The sequence below is a fragment of the Heloderma suspectum genome, chromosome Z, assembly GCF_057233095.1.
Source record: "Heloderma suspectum isolate Gila_16-S chromosome Z, 16-S_ref, whole genome shotgun sequence".
Classification (NCBI taxonomy): Eukaryota; Metazoa; Chordata; class Lepidosauria; order Squamata; family Helodermatidae; genus Heloderma; species Heloderma suspectum.
Genome location: NC_139476.1, coordinates 8,253,219 through 8,272,670, shown reverse-complemented (window position 1 = coordinate 8,272,670; position 19,452 = coordinate 8,253,219). Strand labels below are relative to the sequence as shown.

General features: G+C 49.4%; 1 protein-coding gene across 2 annotated transcripts; it reads left to right on the top strand.

Moving 5' to 3' along the window:
- Positions 1-3,586: 3,586 nt before the first annotated feature.
- Positions 3,587-18,945, top strand: KLF16 (KLF transcription factor 16). Of its 2 annotated transcripts, none has more exons than XR_014786486.1 (2): positions 3,587-4,918; positions 15,056-18,945. XR_014786486.1 is itself a non-coding variant. In XM_084825861.1 (2 exons), exons 1-2 carry the CDS (start codon positions 4,043-4,045, stop codon positions 15,352-15,354), a joined length of 672 nt encoding a protein of 223 aa, XP_084681987.1. In that variant the 5' UTR covers positions 3,591-4,042; the 3' UTR covers positions 15,355-18,945. The 2 variants fall into 2 exon arrangements, 1 of the variants encoding a protein (XP_084681987.1); XM_084825861.1 differs by having other exon boundaries at positions 3,591-4,415.
- Positions 18,946-19,452: the final 507 nt, after the last annotated feature.

The following is a 19,452-nucleotide window of genomic DNA, read 5'->3' as shown; positions in this document are numbered from 1 at the left end:
GCTTGTCCCTCAGCACCAGATGTACTGCCTTTGCACATGGAGGTTCTATTCAGTCATCATGCCTTAATAGCAGCAGAAATTTCTTCAGTCCTTCCTACTAGTGGTTTGACTGCAAAGTGCCAGACTGCAAAGAGCTCATTAAGTATTTCCTTTCCCCTGACCTCAAAAAAGAAACACACACACACCTTTGGCCCCACTTCTGTGGTGTGGAGGAGGTTTCCATGATGGGGGATCAAGAAGGGCATTTTCGGGGATGGAAGGGGATCTCCACTTTCTCCTTCTGATGAGTTGCACAAAATGAGGTTTTGACTGCGAGACTGTGACGTCACCTCTAGTCCACTTTTTCAATGCCATGCTAGGGCAGAGCTAGTGCAGAACGCAACAACTCTGCTGTGGTCAGGAGCTGCCCCTTTCCAGCATGCAACTCCTTCACTGAGGGAACTGCACTGGCTGCCTATTTGCTACTGGGCCAGGTTTAAGGTTCTAATACTAGTGTACAAAGCCCTATACAACTTGGGACCAGGAGACCCGAGAGAGTGCCTTCTCCCTTACCAACCTCCCTGGCCACTGAAGCCATCAGAGGGCTTGCTTGTGGTGGTTCCATATGGACCCATGGCCCAACTGGAGTCCACCAGGAGAAGAGCCTTCAGTGTGGTGGCCCCCTTCCTGTGGAATTCCCTGCCCTTGGAGGCCAGGCAGGCACCAACGCTGTGCTGTCTCGGGCACCTCCTGAAAACAGCACTGTCCAGGAGGCATTCCTTAATTGACCAGTCACGGTTTCTATTGGCATTCTGTTGTTGTTTTTTGTAGCATAATTTTAATGTGGTGCTTTAATCTTTTTATTCTTGTATTCTCCCAGGCATTCAGCAGTATATGATAAGTGTTTAATTGATCCTGGAATATCTTATGGTTATGGTTGTTTGTTTCTGAGATTGTCTGAAGTTGTTTTAGATATATGTTTCTTTTGTGTATATTGTCTGTTCATGTAAATGGTTTTCAATCTCTGTATATTGTATTTTTAACGTTTTTAATCTTTGTAAACTGCCCAGAGAGCTCTGGCTATTGGGCAGTATAGAAATGTTTATTATTATTATTATTATTATTATTATTATTATTATTATTATTATTATTTTACTGTTTTAGCTTTTGTGTTCACCGCTCCAAGATCTGTTTTGGATATGGAGCAGTATGCAAATATTGTAAATAAATAAATAAATGCTGGCCAGGGATGATGGAAGTTGGAGTCCAACACATTTGGAGGGTGCCAGGTTGGGGAAGGATGACCTAGTGAAGGAATAGTTCTGTCCCTGACTCTGCAGGGTTTTTTTTTCCCCCTGTGGTGGTTTAACAATCTTGCCATGGGGAGATGTGGGCTGCTGAATCTGGACCTCTCATTATTTTACTTTTACTTGTTTACTTAGAAGAGAATTCCAGTTCCTTTTAGGTGCTTTAATGCTTCATGGATCCATCATTTTATTAGGGTTGTGGCTTGATTAAAGAAACCTAAACCCATTAATCTGAAGGGGTTTTGTTGATTAAATCTGCATATGTTTGCATATGAATAAAACAAAGAAAGGAAAGGCAAACTCCATGTTAGGCATAATTAGAAAAGGAACTGAGAATAAAACTGCCAATATCATACTGCCCCTATACAAATCTAGGGTGTGGCCACACCTGGAATACTGTGTACAGTTCTGGTCACCACACCTATATATTGTGGTGTAGAGCTGGAAAAAGTACAGAAAAGGGCAACTAACATGATCAAGGGGCTGGAGCATCTTCCCCTATGAGGGAAGGTTACAACAGCTGGGATTGTTTAGCTTGGGAAAAAGGGGGTCATGGGTCAGACATGAGAGAGGTCTACAAAATCATGCATCGGGTAGAGAATCTGGATAGGGAGATGTTTTTCTCCCTCTCTCAAAATACTAGAACCCAGTGGGGTCATCCTATGAAGCTGACTGGGGGGAGATTCAGGACAGATCAAAGGAAGGACTTCTTCACACAGCGCAGAGTTAAACTATGGAACTCCCTACCACAGGATGTAGTGATGGCCACCAACTTGGATGGCTTTAAAAGGGGGTTGGACAAATTCCTGGAGGAAATGGCTATCAAGGGCTACTAGTCCTGATGGCTGTGTGCTACCTCCAGTACCAGAGGCAGTGAGCCTATGCACACCAGTTGCTGGGGAACATGGGTGGGAGGGTGCTGTTGCACTAGTGTCCTGCTTGAGTGTTCCTGGTCGACAGCTGGTTGGCCACTGTGTGAACTGAATGCTGGACTAGACAGACCCTTGGTCTGATCCAGCAGGGCTCTTCAGATGTTCTTATGAAACGCACAACTCCACCACATTACCCTCCCGGCCTCTCTTGCCCCCCCCCCCCCCGGCCCAGTCTGGCCCTCCGAGGTTCCCCAGAGAACCACTCCCCACCCCAAACAACAATAATGTGATGGTTTCCTGGCTTCTGTGTCATTTTTCCCCAAAGGTTGAAATCAGTGGAGGCTCGTGGCTCCAATGTCAATGGGGCGGTGAATCTACTCTGGCTTTCTGTCAGAACTCTAATGGAGCTCTCCAAGGCGCTTGCACCCCACGCAGCCTCCACTGGTTGGAATGCATCTCCTACAGCTTAGCTACTGGCAGTAAAAGCTTTAAGCTAAAACATGCTGGTGCTTTTGGTGTTTCAGCTCACCCTTTTTTCCCTTTGGCTCTGCCCCCTTTGCCTTGGACTCCACCCGCCACTGGAATGTGGCCCTTGAGAACTTCTCTAAACTTGAATTCAGCCCCCAGGCTGAAGGAGATTCCTCACCCCTGGCATGTAGGACTGTTCAGTTATTGTCTTTCATTCGGACACAAATCCTATGCATATTTACTTACTGGAAGTAAGCCCTGCTGTGTTCAAGGGAACTTTCTCCCTAGAAACTACCGAGCCACGTTTTAACTTCTCCAAACTACATTGTGTGTTTTGCTTTTTTTCTCAAACAGAAAAGCACAGCTGAAAAAGAAATTAAAGGATAACAGCATGTTCAGGCCTGCAGGCCTGCAGTGTGGTTTCTATCCCTGTCCGCTCAGAAGGGTACCCCACTGTGTTTAATGAGGTTCACTCCCAGGTACGTATTTAGATTCACAGTGCTGTAGTCTGATCCTATCAATGTTTACTCAAATGGCGATCCCTCTGTATTCAGTAGTGGAAGGATGCGATCCTATGCATGTTTAGACAGGAAAAAAGTCCTGCAACTCCCAGCATTCCCCAGCCAGCAATGCTGGGCATTGTATGGCTCTTTTCTGCCTAAACATGCAAGGATTGTACCCTAAGGATGCAATCCTATGGATGTTTACACGCAAAAAAAGTCCTGCAACTCCCTGCTGGGAATTGTGGGACTTTTTTTTTTTCTGCCTAAACATGCAGAGGATTGTGCCTAGCTGGCTGGGGCATGCTGGGAATTGTAGGCCTTTTTTTTTCTGTCCGAACATGCATGGGATTGTGCCTTAGGTGCGTTTAGGGTGGCAGTCTTAAGCTACGGTCATAAACAGACTTACTAGGGCGTCTCACGGAACTCAGTGGGCCATTTCTGAGCGGAGATGCCCAGGCCTGCCCTAAATACGATTACTAGGGGAGGGGAGCGACCCTCTTGAACCCAACGGGGACTGGCTCTGGAGAGAGGCGAAACCGGATCGTGCGCCGCAGCGCGCGCAAAGCCCGTAGGGTGGGAGGAGGCATTCCGCCCTCCCCCGCCCCGCAGGCGCCGGCGCCACCCCCCCGGCGCTCCTCCCCGCTCGTGACCCGATGTACCAAGGGGTGGAGGCTCGGCGGGTAGGAGGGTCACAGCCCCGGCTGCCCTCCGCCGCCTTCTGACCTGGCGCGCCCTAGCTGGGCGGAGACCCGGGCAGCCTTCCCCGCCGTCTCCACGCTGCGCCGGGGCGAGGCTCCCCGCTCCACAAGCGCAGCCGGGGCCAGCGGGCGGCGGCACCCGCAACTCGAACTTCGCCCCCCGAAGCCGGCGGAAGGCCAGCCTGCGACGGCTGCCTCGCCTGGGGAGACGCGCCATGTCGGGCTTGGATTACCTGGCCGCCGAGTGCCTGGTGTCCATCTCCAGCGGGGCCCTGGTCCACCCGGCCTCCGCCAGCCTCGCGGGCGCCAAGGAGGACCGCGGAGGGCGCCCCACCTCCGCGCCGCCCGCCCGCCAGACGGGCTGCCCCGGCTCGGGGCTGTCCGGCAGCGGCAGCTCCTCCCCGGTGGCCGGAGGGGGCGATTTGGGGAGTGGCTTCCCGCTCCTGCCGACGGCGGGGGCGCCTCCCCGAAGAGCCGGCGGCAGCGCCGCCGCCGCCTCGGCCAGGAGACATCGGTGCCCGTTCCAAGGCTGCGCCAAGGTCTACGGCAAGTCCTCGCACCTGAAGGCGCATCTCCGAACGCACACGGGTAAGGGCGCACGGGCGTCGCCCCCGAACCTCCACCCCGGGGCTTCTCCCTCGGGCTCCTGGCGACCCCCGGTTCCCGCCTCGCTGCCCTCTTCCTCCTCCGCTGCCTCCACCCACGTGGAGACCGCGCCTCTCCTCGCTTTGGCGCAGAGAAACCTCGGGGCGGGGGAGAGGGTTGAGGTGGGGCGGCCGCTTTCCTCCCCTGCCTTGCTGTTCAGGATCGGGACCTCTTCGCTGGCGTCATTCGTCATCCCTTCGCCCCCCACACACCTCGGACCCAACTCCGAAGATACCGGCGCTGGGGACCCTTCCCCGTTTTACGGATCCCCGCCCCACGTGGCTAGTTGGGCGGCTCGAAAACGGAAGTGTACTTGGGGCGGGGGGGGGGGGCAGAGACGTGACTTATCCCGATCCGTGTAGGCCGCTTGGTTTAGATTACAAGGAACAACTCGAGACCGAACCATCCGCGGCTCTGAGGGCTCAATGGAACCTCCAGGTCCGCAGGTAGTCTACCCCTTTGCCGGAGGATAAACCACCGGGAGGAGCGTGTCGCCACTAGAACTCAAGGACCACCCCCCCCCCGCAGTGTTGTGGTTGCTTTTGTGGTGTGCCCTGATGGCCAAGGAAGGGGGGGGGCTCCTTCTGCTTTCTGTGCCCGCCCCTCTTTGAAAGGTGCCCTTGGAGATCTCTCCCCTCCGCTTCAAATCTCTCCCACTGCTCTTTGGCAGACGCAGGATTTCTCCTGCCCACGCGGGACAGCCGGAGGGCGGGGTCCACGCTTGTGTGAGCTTAAAGCTGGGGATGATGGGTGTGCTGATGATTTCTCACCACGGATTTCGCCCCACTTCTCTCTCCCGCCCACATTTACGCAAACCTCGTTTCAAAGTTGAGAGGGAAGGGAAAGTAACAATATTGCAACGGTGGGTGTGTGTGGGGGGGGTGTTTGTGACCAGGTGTGTGTGTGCTGGGACAAGATCCACTTATCATCTGTGCAGTGCGATTCTCTAGTAGACCTGTTACTACCCCAAAACTTGGCTTTGCAGAAATTATTGTGGGTGGGTGATTCATCCTTACTCGGGAGTAAATCCTGCTGTGTTCCGTGGGAGAGGGCTTACTCCCAAAGAAAGTCTGCACAGACTTGTAGCTGCATGACCTGATCCCATTCGTTTTTACTTGGAAGTCACCAGTGTGACGTAGTTGCTAAGCGCATGCAATATTTGGAGCCCAAGGCCATAGGGCTAAAATCTGCATACGCTAATTTGTGTCTCTATATATGCAAATATAGAAAGAATTGCTAGAATGTATGTAAATTTCACAGGAGGCGAAGCCACCCAATTCATTTTCCATCCAAATCATCTCAAATAAAATAAACCATTCAGTTTATTTTATAAATAAACCCAGGTCATTCCAAACCAATGGGGAAAGTTCTTTCTAAGCTTAATTGCTAAGCAGGGGAAGGCTTTTGGGGAAGTGGGGGTGTTGCAGCATGTGGGAACAGGAGAGTTAACCAGCTGCAATCCCCCTTGAAAATTGCCCCTGCATGGCAATTAATGCTAAGGAAAAAGCACTGCTTTCATTGACATCAATGGACACTCGGGGCTCTGGGGAATAGCTTTGAGGTCCTGGGCTGGAAGGGTTGGAGTGGAAGGGACCCAGGTTCAGTTTTGCCCTTGGCGACGAAGCTTACTTGGTGGACTTGGTCCCCTGTTTCTCAGCCCAACCTACCCTGCAGGGTTGTTGTGAGGATAAAAGGGGAGGGGAACTGCATATGGCTTTGAGAATGGCTGGGATAAAAACATCAGAAATAATAGTAATATACAAGGCTGAAGTTCGGTGGTGTTCACTCTCTGGAAAATGTGCTTAGGGATTCGGCTGTGACAGTGGTATATTTTGTGTATGGCTGGGGTTTGAGAAGGGGGCAGGGACAGAAAGCGTTTGAGAGTTCTGGTGTGAGACAGCCCCTCTGCTCTCTCTCTCCCTGCTACACTGCTGGGCGAGTGAGCGGAGCAGGCCCAATGTCTGTGTAACTTGATAACGGGGAGGGTTGGCAGGGCAGACTCCATAGGGCGTTGTGTTCCCACCCTCTTCTGAATCAGGATGGAGGCAGGAATGAGGGGAGCAAATCTTCCTTTTTCAAATCTTCCATTTAATAGCCTTGAAATGGACCAGTGATGGATTCCCTAAGGATTCGGGGCAAATAAGTCTGTGCAAGCTACTAGTTCGCAAGCATATTAATTTATGGGATTTACAAACCTGGGCACCAGTGAAAGTGGACAGAAACCGAGACAAGAACGGTAAGGAAGGTTCGGACCTTAACGTCGTCAGGGTAGGGAGTGGGGCTGAAATGAGAGAAAGGAGCCTAGCTCAGTGGTAGGGAACCTGCTTTGCACGCCAAAGGTCCCAGGTTCAGCCCCCCTGGCATTTCCTAGTACAGCTGGGATAGAGCCCTGGCTGAGACCCTGGGGTATCAGCAGTACTGTGGTAGATGGACAATGGTGGGATCCCTGTGTTCCTGTTTCAGAACCATGAGGATGATCATCTTGATTTATTTGGGGTGGAAGGGCTGTAGCTAGAGCACAAAACTTTGTGTGAAAATGTCCCAGATTCATTCCCCAGTATCTCGAGAGAGGGCTGCGTAAGATCCTGTCTGAATCCCTGGAAAGCCTCTTCCAGTCATGCTAGCTGAGGATGCTGGGACTTGTAGTCCACCACAGTGGGAGGGTGCCAGGCTGGTGTGAACAGTACTGAGCTGGGTGGACCATGGGTCTTACTCGCGACAAGACAAGACTCATATGTTTCAAACTTGAGCAGTGCTGACTTCCAAGGAAGCGTGCATCCAATTAGGCTGATAAGATGTGGACAGAGATAGCCAGATTCCGTCCTTGGCGGTGTTCCGATGAGTGTGCCCAGGTAACCTTCTTTGCTGCCTGGCTTGTACCAATGATCCTTGGTGCTTTTAATCCCCTCGTGGGCGGAGAGCTAGGCCAAGCAACTGGCAGGATTGTACAGGCAAAGGCAGAAAAGCTTGTTTATTTGGGACTTTGTTTACCCAGATGCTATCTTGTTTTAATTCAGTGTTTCTCAAATTCCAAGGTGCGCGCGCGCGTGTGTGTGTGTGTGCGCTCTTGGGGGTGGGCTTTTAAACACACTCTGTATCCAGCTTCGCAGCACCAACCATCCATTCCACACAGACAAGTGGTTTCAAATAGGAGCCCTGGAAGAAAATCTCTACAGTAGGACAAAAGAGAGGGCTATCGGGGATACTGAAGCTGGGCTATGAAATGGAGATGGGAGAGCAAAGTGACAGTTCTAAATTGCATCACCTTTTCTATTCGGTATGAGACAATTAAGCATGTTGTCAAGATGGTAGGTGAAAAGCCAGGCACCCTGAGGCTTGCTAAGGTCAGCAGGTCAGGCAGAGCCATTGTTGCTTATCAGTTCTGTGACTTCAGCCTAACGCAGTAAAGTGCGTAGTAAAGAATGCTGTGTGAGAGTGAGAGAACCCTGGAAGGTGACTAGCTGTTGCACTGACTAGCTGTGGCAGCTGGTGTTTGCTGAAGCTAGTGGGATGGAGGACAGGGTTGCCAGAGGTGGAGCGGTCTTTTGAATACACAGCAGCTAGCAACTCATACCAAAGAAGGGGAAACTGAGGCACATGAACTTTAGGATCATGAGTGAAAAGCATGGGGGGGGGATTTACACACACAAGCTCTGCTTTGGACCCACATTCTCCTGTTCCAGCAACAACTCCCATTGCACAAAGAATCGCATGACTAAGATGAGTGCAACAGGCTGGGGGAGTGGGGAATCCACACAGCCACAATAATAATATCGTCAGAGCCACACAGAAAAGCAGTCTTTGGAACCCAGAGTTCAGAGAGCACACAAAATCTACACATTGGCATGTAGTACTAGTAGTGACAAAAATATTTCTTTGGAACCTCATTTTTGTGGTCCAGCAACAACTCACATTGCATGGAGAAAATGAATCAAGTAATTTTAAATGCAAAGCCCGGGGGGGGGGGGATCTGCTAATTCGAGACAGCAATCCAGTGCACCCCACATTCACTCCAGGCAGCAATCTACTCACCTGATGCTCACCCCAGTGATATACAGACACACCAGAACCACACATGGATCGCTACTAAGCCCTCCCCACCCCGGTTGCTTCAGCCATGGCACAGAAACCAACCAGCAGCAGTTTTTTTTTTTTTACAAACGGGGAAAATCCCCCCCACCTACTAGCAGATTTTTTTTTTTTTAAGCAAAGAATACCATTTGCCCACAAGATTTTTACAACCAAAAAAAAAAAGAATTTCTGCCCCAACCAACCACAAGCAGTCTAAAAACGAAAAGAAAAATTGTCCCAGCAACCACAACAGTTTTTTAAAAACAGCTAGAAAGAAAAAGAAAAGACAGAAGACCCCGAAAAGAGGTTTAAGACTGCAATCCTGTGCTCACTTTTCTTGGAGTAAGCCCCGTTGAACTCAGTGGGACTTAAAAGAGGATACAGCTCAGTCTGCCAAGCTAGTTTGTTCCTATGTCAACAATCTGTAGAATGCATGTTTGCCAGTTTGGATTTCTTTTTAACTTATGCATGACGAACTTCAAGTTGAAGTCCTACAGGAAAAGCAGTGGATGCAATTTGGAACAAAAGAAATGGAGTTGGGGGGACAGAAGAACGTTGACTTCTTTCAAAAGCTGGTTGTTGTTTTTAATTCCATCGTTCAAGAGGGGGGGAAACACTTCAACCAAAATTCTTGATTCTGCCTCCCTCGAAAGCCAGCAATGAATATTAAGGACCACAAAGGGTTTTTTTTTTTTTTTAAGAAAATCCAGAGAAGAAAGCAATTTAGGAATTTAGCCTCTTGTTTGAAAAGCCTGCCTGATTTAAAAAAATAAATGCTTAAAGAGAGGAGACACCAGTCAGAAATTGACAGATACTTTCAATGTGGAGGGAGAGCACAATATAAAGTCATATTAAAAAGAAATGGAGGGAAGGAAAGAAGTGAAACACAAGATTGGGAAGGAAGGAAAGAGAAAGAAAGAAAGAGAAAGAAAGAAAGGGAATTGAGGGTTGGCAAATGTGTGAGTCTTCACCCCACCCCCGAAATATGCCAATAGGAGGAATAAATTTGTCCCAAATACTTGGCAGTCTTTTTGCAAGAAACATTAGGGGGAGGGACAGAGAGCAAGTCTCAAGGAACTTTAGTTATCGATGAAGTATCTGGGGAGGTGGTGACAAGGCAGAGGCCTGAGGAGGATTGTAGAACACATTGCAAGGGGAGAAAGGAGGAACAAGGTAGGTGAATTGAAAGTTTAAATTGCCAAGCTAGGCAAATCGTGTTGTTTCTCTGCCCTGTTTCTCTCTCCCTGCTGGATGCTGGCAAATTCTGTAAAGCAGCAAAAATGAATACATAAATAATAAAAAATATTGCCTGACCTTTTAGGTGTGGATTCTCTTGTGCCTGGTTGCCAGGATGCATGGCTGACACCAACACACATACACTTGTCTGCAATCCTATACACACTTTCTTGGGAGCAAATCACATTGAATTCAGTGGGACTAAGTTCTGAGTAGATGTGTATAGGATTCAGTTATTCGTTGTTTTAATTCACACACACAGTATAGTTACTTGGATAAAGTAATACATGCACACAACTTTGTATCACTCTTTCAGTCACTCTTTTAATGTCTTCATTGCTGTGCCCATCACGATATGTCATTGGCGCATTCTACGGGGACAGCAATTGGCCACAGCTTTACCCAGAATGTTGTTGTTCAGTCATGTCCGACTCTTCGTGACCCCATGGACCATAGTACGCCGGGCCTTCCTGTCCTCCGCTCTCTCCCGGAGTGTGCTCAAGTTCATATTCATTGCATCGGTGATGCTATCTAGCCATCTCATCCTCTGCCGCCCCCTTCTCCTTTTGCCTTCAGTCTTTCCCAGCATCAGGGTCTTTTCCAGGGAGTTTTCTCTTCGCATTAGGTGGCCAAAGTATTTCAGCTTCAGCATCTGTCCTTCCATTGAGCAGTCAGGGTTGATTTCCTTTAGGATTGACTGATCTGACCTCCTTGCAGTCCAGGGGACTCGTAAGAGTCTTCTCCAGCGCCACAATTGGAAGGCATCAATTCTTCGGCGCTCAGCCTTCCTTATAGTCCAGCTCTCACAGCCATATGTTGCTACTGGGAAAACCATAGCTTTGATTATGCGGACCTTTGTCGGCAAGGTGATGTCTCTGCTTCTTACTACACTGTCTAGGTTGGCCATAGCTTTCCTCCCAAGGAGCAAGCGTCTTTTAATCTCATGGCTACAGTCACCGTCTGTGGTGATCTTGGAGCCCAAGAAAATAAAATCTGTCACTGCTTCCAATTCTTCCCCTTCTGTATGCCAGGAAGTGATGGGGCCAGATGCCATGAACTGAGTTTTTTTAATGTTGAGTTTCAGACCAGCTTTTGCACTCTCCACTTTCATCCTCAACAAGAGGCTCTTTAGATCCTTTTTGCTTTCTGCCATTAGGGTGGTATCGTCTGCGTATCTGAGGTTGTTGATAATTCTCCCGGCGATCTTAATTCCAACCTGTGATTCATCCAACCCGGCGTTTCTGATGATGGACTCTGCATATAAATTAAATAAGCAGGGCGACAATATGCAGCCTTGTCATAGTCCTTTCCCAATTTTGAACCAGTCGGTTGTTCCATGTCCAGTTCTTAGCCCTCTTGGCCCTTGTACAGGTTTCTCAGGAGACAGGTAAGGTGGTCTGGTACTCCCATCACTTTAAGAATTTGCCAGAGTTTGTTGTGATCCACACAATCAAAAGTTTTAGCATAGTCAATGAAGCAGAAATAGACGTTTTTCTGGAATTCTCTTGCTTTCTCCGTGATCCAGCGAATGTTGGCGATTTGATCTCTAGTTCTTTTGCCTCTTCGAAACCCAGCTTGTACTTCCTTTACCCAGAATGCCTGGCAAGAAAAAAAAACATTGTTCAAAATGTTCTGATTGCCTGTGAATGTTTGCCTTTCCTCCCATTTCTCTGCCAATCCTGCTGCGTTCCCGTGGATCCTGGGAGGGGGGAATTGTTGCCATATAGGGTCTCCAGGTAGTTCAGTGTTCCTCAATGCCCTCCCTGCCTGGTGATGAGCCTCGGCGATTCAGGTGGGCTATGCTGCACTGTCCCAGACCTGGAAGAAGCCGGGAGAAAAGAGCATGTGCAGCCCAACGACCAGCAGAAGGGTCAGAACTATGGAAACGGCCTGCTCCGAGACTGGTTTGAAAAATTGGTGTATCCATGCAATCGCGCTCCTCTTCTGAAAGTGGAGTAGGAGAGGTCTGCACATGGGCAAAGAATCTCATTCGAAAGGGTCTCTCTCAAGTAGCTGGACAGTGAATTGGCCTTTTGGTCCATTTAATCTAGTGGCAACAGCTGTCCAAAATCTCAGCCCGGTCTTGCTCCCTGAGGTTCTTCCAGTTAGAGATTGGGCCTGGGACCTTTGATGTGCAAAGCAGGGGTTCTTTTGCTGTGATGTGGATGCTCCTGATGGGATATATGATGTCTTAACATCAGGGGTGGCCGAAGGCAGGCATTTGGGGTGGGTCAGGGTATTTTAGAAAATATTTTTACTGTAGAATTTTATTGTTTTAAACTGTTTTATTATGTACTTTGTACATCGCCCAGAGTGGCTGGGTGACCAGCCAGATGGGCGATTAATAAATTCAATAAATAATAAAATAAAATTCTGCACAGCAAAAAAACCTTTAAAAAGAAGAAGTAAAGGAAAGGTTCCTCCTGTGCAAGCACCAAGTCCTTGCTGATCCCTAGAGGGATGCTGCTGGCGTTTTCATGGCAAACTATAGCGGGGTGGTTTGCCATGGCCTTCCCCAGTCGTGACTACCTTTCCCCCAGCATGCTGGGTCCTCATTTTACTAACCTTGCAAGGATGGAGGGCTGAGTTGACCTGAGCCGGCTACCCGAGACCCGGCTTCCGCTGGGATCGAACTCAGGTCGTGGGGAGAGTTTGAATCGTTCTTTTAGCACTGTGGAGCACCAGAGGGTCAAAGTTCTTTTGCAAACAAATGAAATGTAATCCTTTTGAGTGCTACAGAGTGGTTTGCCAGTGGGTCCACGGGATCTTGTCCGCTCTCACCTGGCAGTGGCTCTTTGGAGTCTTGGCCAGAAAAGGGTCTTTCCCATCACCTGCTCCTTTTAACTGGTGATGAGGCGACTGAACTTTCTGTAGGCTACACAGGTGCTTCAGTTCAGAGACAAGGACCTTTCCCCCTCCTGCAGGGATGGGCCAAAGTTTGGTGGGGATCCACTGGTAGGTCTTTGGGCGATTCCAGTGAATTGGCTAGAGTGTCGCACTCTCTGTAGTTTTACAACAGCAAAGAGAACAAGTTGGTTTCCTTCCCTCCACCCTGCCACAAATTAGGCTGCTGAAATGGCGAAAGTTCAGGGCACCCTTCACCAAGTTGGCGCCTTTCAGATGTGTTGGATCACAAGTTCCATCATCCCTAGCTGGCTGGCATTGATGGGGTTTGTAGTGCAACACAGCTGGATGCCACCAGATTGGGGAAGGCTGGTATGGGGAAAAACCAGGGGTGGATTTGCATATGGAAGGGCAGCAAGATCAGTTCTGGTACATCTAGGAAGTATTTGGAGGCACCTTGTTCTGCAATTCTAATGCTTACTCCCCACCTCTATTTTGCACTTAGTTAACATTGGCATTCTAGTAAAAAAAAAAAAAACACAAGCAAAGTAGTAGATCTAGCAAGCCTGAATGTGTGTCCCTCTCACCCACCCACCCGGCTCTACTGCTGCCTGTCTTGATATTGATTCCTCCCCCCCGCCCCCGTAACCACCTTCTCCCTGCCAGAAAGTCTCCATTTCAAGGGCCCCCAGTGTTTTTTGGGTGGTGGGCACATCTGGAATATTGAGGGGGATTCCTGGGCACTCACACAAAATGACTGCCGTGGTGGTGGTGGTGGGGTGTTTGCCGATTCATAAAATGGCTGCCATGGGGGATATGACTCGTCACAAAACGGTCATTTCTCAGGAGCCAAATGTGTGACTAAAAAAGGAGTCACTTGCCCCCAAACCTAAACATAACGGCTCTGACTTCCAAAACACAAAATCACTCTTCTCAGCCCAAATAAAGATGATTCTGGAAGGCAGCCCTACAGTTTGCAGCATACCAGCCTCCCAGTTAATTTTTTTTTTACTGAAAAAAGACACATCTTAAAATAAAAACCAGGCAAGGCAGGGCGTATGGTGGGCACCAACTGAGGTCTCCGTGGGCACATTGGTGCCCACAGACAGCACATGAGAGATCGCAGGTCTAGCAGTTGGCCGCGTGGGAATCTGTGGTTTTATGTTTGTCTCTCCCTCATATGCACGCACGCACTTAAAAAAAATAAATAAAAATCCCCCTCCCTTTCTCATCTTACCCAGATGGCACTGACTCATTGTGGCACAGAGGCAGGGTGTGTCCGTTCTTTGGCTGGTGTTTACTCACCAATGTGAGGGCTGTGGGTGGCTGGTTGGAAGATGAGTGCTTTGGAATTAGCAAGGCCTACTGGCACCTGTAAGCCCAGCCAGAAATGGGCAGGGGACGGCAATGGGTGCATTTATTGTGGGTCCAATGGAGGAGTGGGTTCCTGTGGGTGGCTTCAGATGTTGCAGGATTCGCTCCTGGAACACCGATGCGCCAGCCATTTCAACATAGCGGAGCGGAGGCATGGGCAGACTTCAGGCTAGTGGGATCTACTTCGTTTTTTCTTTTTGCTAGAAATCAACCAAGTGGCGCAAATGGCTCAGGTGGGGTGGGGGTGAGGAGTCAATGACACCATGAGACATACACCTGCATATACAGGTACAAACCTGTGCCTGAGTTAGATCAAAAATCCCAGTGACCTAATTCAGAGTGGGATGGGAAGCTTGGTTTTGCTGTTGGACGTTGGAAACCCTTGCCAATTAATTGTGAATCATCTCGCCCATCCCAAATGTAGTGGATAGAAGAATGTTCCCCAGACGTCTTGAGAGCTGAGAGGAGCCTATAATAATAAAAGAGGATGTCTGTCTGTGCCAAGTTGGTGGAACGTAGACACCTGAAACTTAGCAGGTGTACTAAGGGAACCCTAGGAGGGTCCACCTCAGGGTTATTTTGCTTGTTAAACGCATTACTTAATTTTAATTAATGCCAAAATGTCCATGTGGTCAGAGCCTGCGGGAACATCTTCAGCCACTGGGGGGAGATATTTTTAACCAACACATGGCTCTGCAGTCCGTACAGTTTGAAGCCAGGGGAAATTGGTAGGCTGAGAGACAGAGCTATATGGTTTCATCCTCCCCTCTATGGTGGGGCACCCTCCTCCCATCAGGGGAATGGAGCAGACAGACCACTCCCTCATGGGGCTATAGGGATGCACCATGGCAGGGACAATGCACACCAGTTCCTGGGGAACATGGGTGGGAGGGTGCTATTGCACTCATGTCCTGCTTGTGGATTTCCCATTAGCCACCATGTGAACAGAATGCTGAACTAGATGGACCCTTGGTCTGATCCAGCAGGGCCATTCTGAGGTTCTCACAAGAACATGAGACACTGATGAGTGTCTTGTCTTCGTTCTTCTCTGTTTGCAGGTGAGCGCCCATTTCCCTGCAGCTGGCCCAGCTGTCAGAAGAGGTTCGCACGCTCCGACGAGCTGGCCCGCCACTTCCGCACCCACACCGGCGAGAAGCGTTTTGCCTGCCCGCTCTGCGAGAAGCGCTTCATGCGGAGTGACCACCTGACCAAGCACGCGCGCCGTCACCCTGCCTTCCGGCCTGGCATGGTCCGACGGCCCGACTGCCACAGCGCCTCCCCCAGTGACTCAGCCACCAGCAGCCTGGCCGGAAGCCCCGCCCCAGACAGCCCCACTCTGGATAGCCCCGCACCCTAAAAAGCCCTGCGGGGTTGCCATAAAGGGGGTGTGGCAGAAGCATTTGTGCCTACAAGGCTTGTTGTCCTGCTCAGAACAATGTAGGCCTGACCCAGAGAGGGCACCCAGGGACACACTCCGAAGGACCTTACTGACTCGTGTACAGTCTGCTGTGTCCAAGAAGCAACTCCTTCTCATGCTTTTGGGTGCATGTAAATTAAAATATTGGTCCCTGTCCTTTCCAGCTTTTGAGACAGCCCTGAGATGTGTACCCTTGTGCAAAAAAAAAAAAAAAAAGACAAGACGCCAGCAGGATTTCATTGCTCATTGCAAGAGGCTGGAGTGCAAAACTTCAGAACCAGCACCCAAATCTGGCCTGCCTGGGGTCCCCATCTGGCGCTCCAGGTGGCCACCCCCCTCTCCCTTGATCATTTGCTGGTTTCCCAGCTTTTGCTTGTCTTTTCCCCTTTTCTAAAAGGCTGAAATGCCTCTCCTAAAGCTCGGTGACTGGCAGTAAGAGCTTTAAATTACAATATGCTGGTATTTTTCACCCCACCTCCTTTGCCTTCAGGCCCACCCACCACTGGAACACGGCCCCTGAGGGCTGTTCCGGAACGGAATTCAGCCCTTGAGCCCAAAACGTTTCTACAGCCCTGCCAGAAGCACACCAGCTGGCTGGCTTAAATCCGATTGATGCACCTCCAAATGTAACTTTCTCCTCTGTTCGGCGTCTGCTGGATTGTTTTCCTGGACATCCCTTCCAGTCTCTTGGCCCTTCCACAGTTGCATTGCCTCAGTTTCCTAATGCAAAGAGACATTATCCCAGGGTCTGTTGATTCCTTGGGAAGACAACCTATAGGGGGGAATAGATTTCCATCCTGCTGTTTCCTGTCTCTTTCAACCTCCTGTAACCTCCAGACCGAAATATTCCTCCCCACACCCTGCCTCGGTACTCAGGAAAAGAAAAAACGTCCCAGGTGATTGTGGTCAGCCAGATGCCGCTTGGGTTCAACAGAGAGAACTGTTCTATGTCATTTGTGTCACAAGAGGTATTCTGCTACTGGACAAGGAGGATCCATTTCTTGCTGGCACGGCTAACAGCAGATTAGACCCTGCCTTGTGTGTATTCACCTAATTCAGGGGTTCAGAGTCTCAGGTCTAGGATCCCAATCTTGCCTCCCCCAGATGTGCCTCCCCCTCATCCTTCAATAGTTTCCCAGCTTTTGTGCAGTGAATTCTACAGGGCACTTTTATTTTACATGGAGAATAAGAACCTCAGAAGAGCCCTGCTGGATCACACCCAGGGTCCATCTAGTCCAGCATTCTGTTCACACAGTGGCCAACCAGCTGCCTACCAGGAACCCACAAGCAGGGCACGAGTGCAACAGCACCCTCCCACCCATGTTCCCCAGCAACTGGTGTACACAGGCTCACTGCCTCTGGTACTGGAGGTGGCACATGGCCATCAAGACTAGTAGCCATTGGTAGCCGTCTCCTCCAGGAATTTGTCCAACCCCCCTTTAAAGCCATCCAACTTGGTGGCCACGGCTTCGTCTTGGGATAGCAAATTCCATAGTTTCACTCTGCGCTGTGTGAAGAAGGACTTCCCTGTATCTGTCCCGAATCTCCTGCCAGTCAGCTTCATGGGACGACCCCACTGGGTTCTAGTATTTTGAGAGAGGGAGAAAAATGTCTCGCTATCCACATTTGCCACCCCATGCATCATTTTGTAGACCTCTATCGTGTCTCCCCTGACCCTCCTTTTTTTGAGATTACTGGAATAATTGGAGATGATTTTGACTCCCCCTCCTATGCCATGTCCTTTTCCCAAGGAAGTGTCCCAACCCTGTCCGCCACCCCCCCCCCCCCCCCGGAGCTGGTCACCTCCTTTCTCCAAAACATTTTCTAGACAAAAGTGGAGGAATCTTTAATTCACTACAATCTCTTGTGTTCCTGGGACTTCATAGAGGGTTGGGGATAGATTGGTGTGATACTGTTATGTCAGCCTTCCCCAACCAGGCACCTTCCAGAGGCTGGCTGGAAGTGATAGGAGTTGTAGTCCAACACATTTGGAGGGAACCAGGTTGGGGAAGGCAGCCATATGTAAATAATCCCCCCCCCCAATCAAACATTTATAGAAAGGATAGGGGTGTGTTTGTTTGATATTTCTTTTGAAAAATATTTATTTTTTTAACAGAGTCTGGTTAGAACTGGGAGAATGGTGGGCAGAGGGGGAGTTTATTATTGTCCCTCCCCTCTTGGAGCTTGGATGCCAAGGACTTGGCTGAGCGAACTTCAGACAATCTGAGTGGAATGTGTTGAGAGTGCAATTTGGCACGGCTGAAAGCACTTTTTTCCCCCACCCAGGCGGCCGTGGCAACTTGCTACACACAGGTGCATACTGATGTGTGTGGGGTGTGTGTGTGTTCATTTCAAAGCACATCTGGGTTCCTTGGTGCTTTTGAGTGACGGGGTCGACCTCAAGGCCACCCCAATTTCCCTCTTGATCTCTGCTTGCAGAACTGCAAATCCATTTGTTGGGCATGGGATCTGGCCGCTTCTCCTGAGAAGCAGGCCCGACTGTTCCCATTTGCAGATTTGCGGAGCCCCTTTACTGTCGCAGTTTTCACGCCCTCCCCGGATGTCCCATGTTCTTTGGGGATGTATTTATTTATAAATCATCCTCCCTGATTCAGAATATACAATCAAGCAGAGATATTTTGACAAAGGCATATAACTTTTAAATTATAATAATGAGAAGCTTATTGCTGGGATATGACGGGTATTTTTTGTAACAAGACATCAAATTGCATTGCAAGCTTTAAGAAAGAAATGATGGAAATGCTGTATTTTTATTATGACAGAAAATCTGTTCCCTGCCCTTCCTCTTCCACATGCCTGTAGCAGCTGGATTGGGTCCTGAACCCAGGCACTGTGGTACTCAAATTGGCTTCTGTGTCCCATTCCTTTCTATGAACCTGGAGAGGCTTGAGATTTTCCTATGCAGATCTATCAAGCAAGAGGTCTGGGGACCAGGTTGCCTCCTCCACACGTATTGAAACAAGTATTTAATAAGGCCACAATCCTAAACGCACTTGCTTGGGAGTAAGCCCCATTGAACTCAGCGGTGCTTACTTCTGAGTAGAAAAGCCTAGAATTGTTCTGAACGCCTGTTTTAAAACAACAACAACCTTAAATCAGATTCTAGATTGAAAAGCTACAGAAGTGTTTTATCCCTCCAAAACGGGTGGGCAACTTGTGTCCCTTCTGGCCTTCAGTTATTTGGCAGTATACAACTCCCATCAGTTGGCATACCCAATGGTGAGGGATGATGCAGTTGTAGCCTTCCAGATGTTTCGGATTACGAGTTGTCCACCGCTGCCCTAAAACTCGTATAAATGATGCATTTATTTTGTATTTATACCCTAGCAGAGCTCCCAGCTCTGTCTCTTGAGTGGTGTATCTATGTGTTGCTGTGTGCTGTGCATGAGTTGAAAAATTGTATTTTTCACCCCTCCCAGGCCTATTTTTGATAAGCGCTGAATCTTGACGTGAGTGTGTCCCCCTTGCCAACCCCCCGTTATACTGTTTTTAAATAAAGCAGAAAGGTTCTGTTCAACCTGTGTCTGTGTACCATTTGTGGAGATTTACAATGCAATTCTGTGCATCTTCACCCTGTAGTGAGTCTTGCTGTGTTTCAACAGGGCTCAGTTCCAAGTTACGTGTATTGAAGATTCCAGTCTGGCTTTTTTCCCAGCGAAGGGTGCAAAGCGGCCGTCCCATGAATCCGGGGCTGGAATCATTCGCAGACAAGCTCCAGATGTTCCTGTCTCCCCATCCTCTGTATGGTTTTCTACGATGAGTTTTCTTGACCTGGCTCCCCTGAAAGGTTGTTATCCTCTACACCAACCTGGTGCCCTCCAGATGTGTTGGATGACAACTCCCACCATCCCCATCTAGACAACCCTTCCTGGCTGGGAATGATAGGTGTTGTGGTTCAACACATGTGCTGCACCGTTACTTGAGAGTAACTTCCATCGGACATAACAAAGGGCTGCAGCTCAGTAGCAGGGCCCTGTTTTGCATGCGGAAGGTCCCAGGTTTGATCCCCAGCTTTTC

What these genes read in the sequence shown, in the direction of transcription:
- KLF16 (XM_084825861.1), top strand. Translation starts at nt 4,043, where the DNA reads ATGTCGGGCTTGGATTACCTGGCCGCCGAGTGCCTGGTGTCCATCTCC. An exon ending in GCATCTCCGAACGCACACGG is followed by an intron (nt 4,416 to 15,055) that starts GTAAGGGCGCAC and finishes CTCTGTTTGCAG; the next exon opens with GTGAGCGCCCATTTCCCTGC.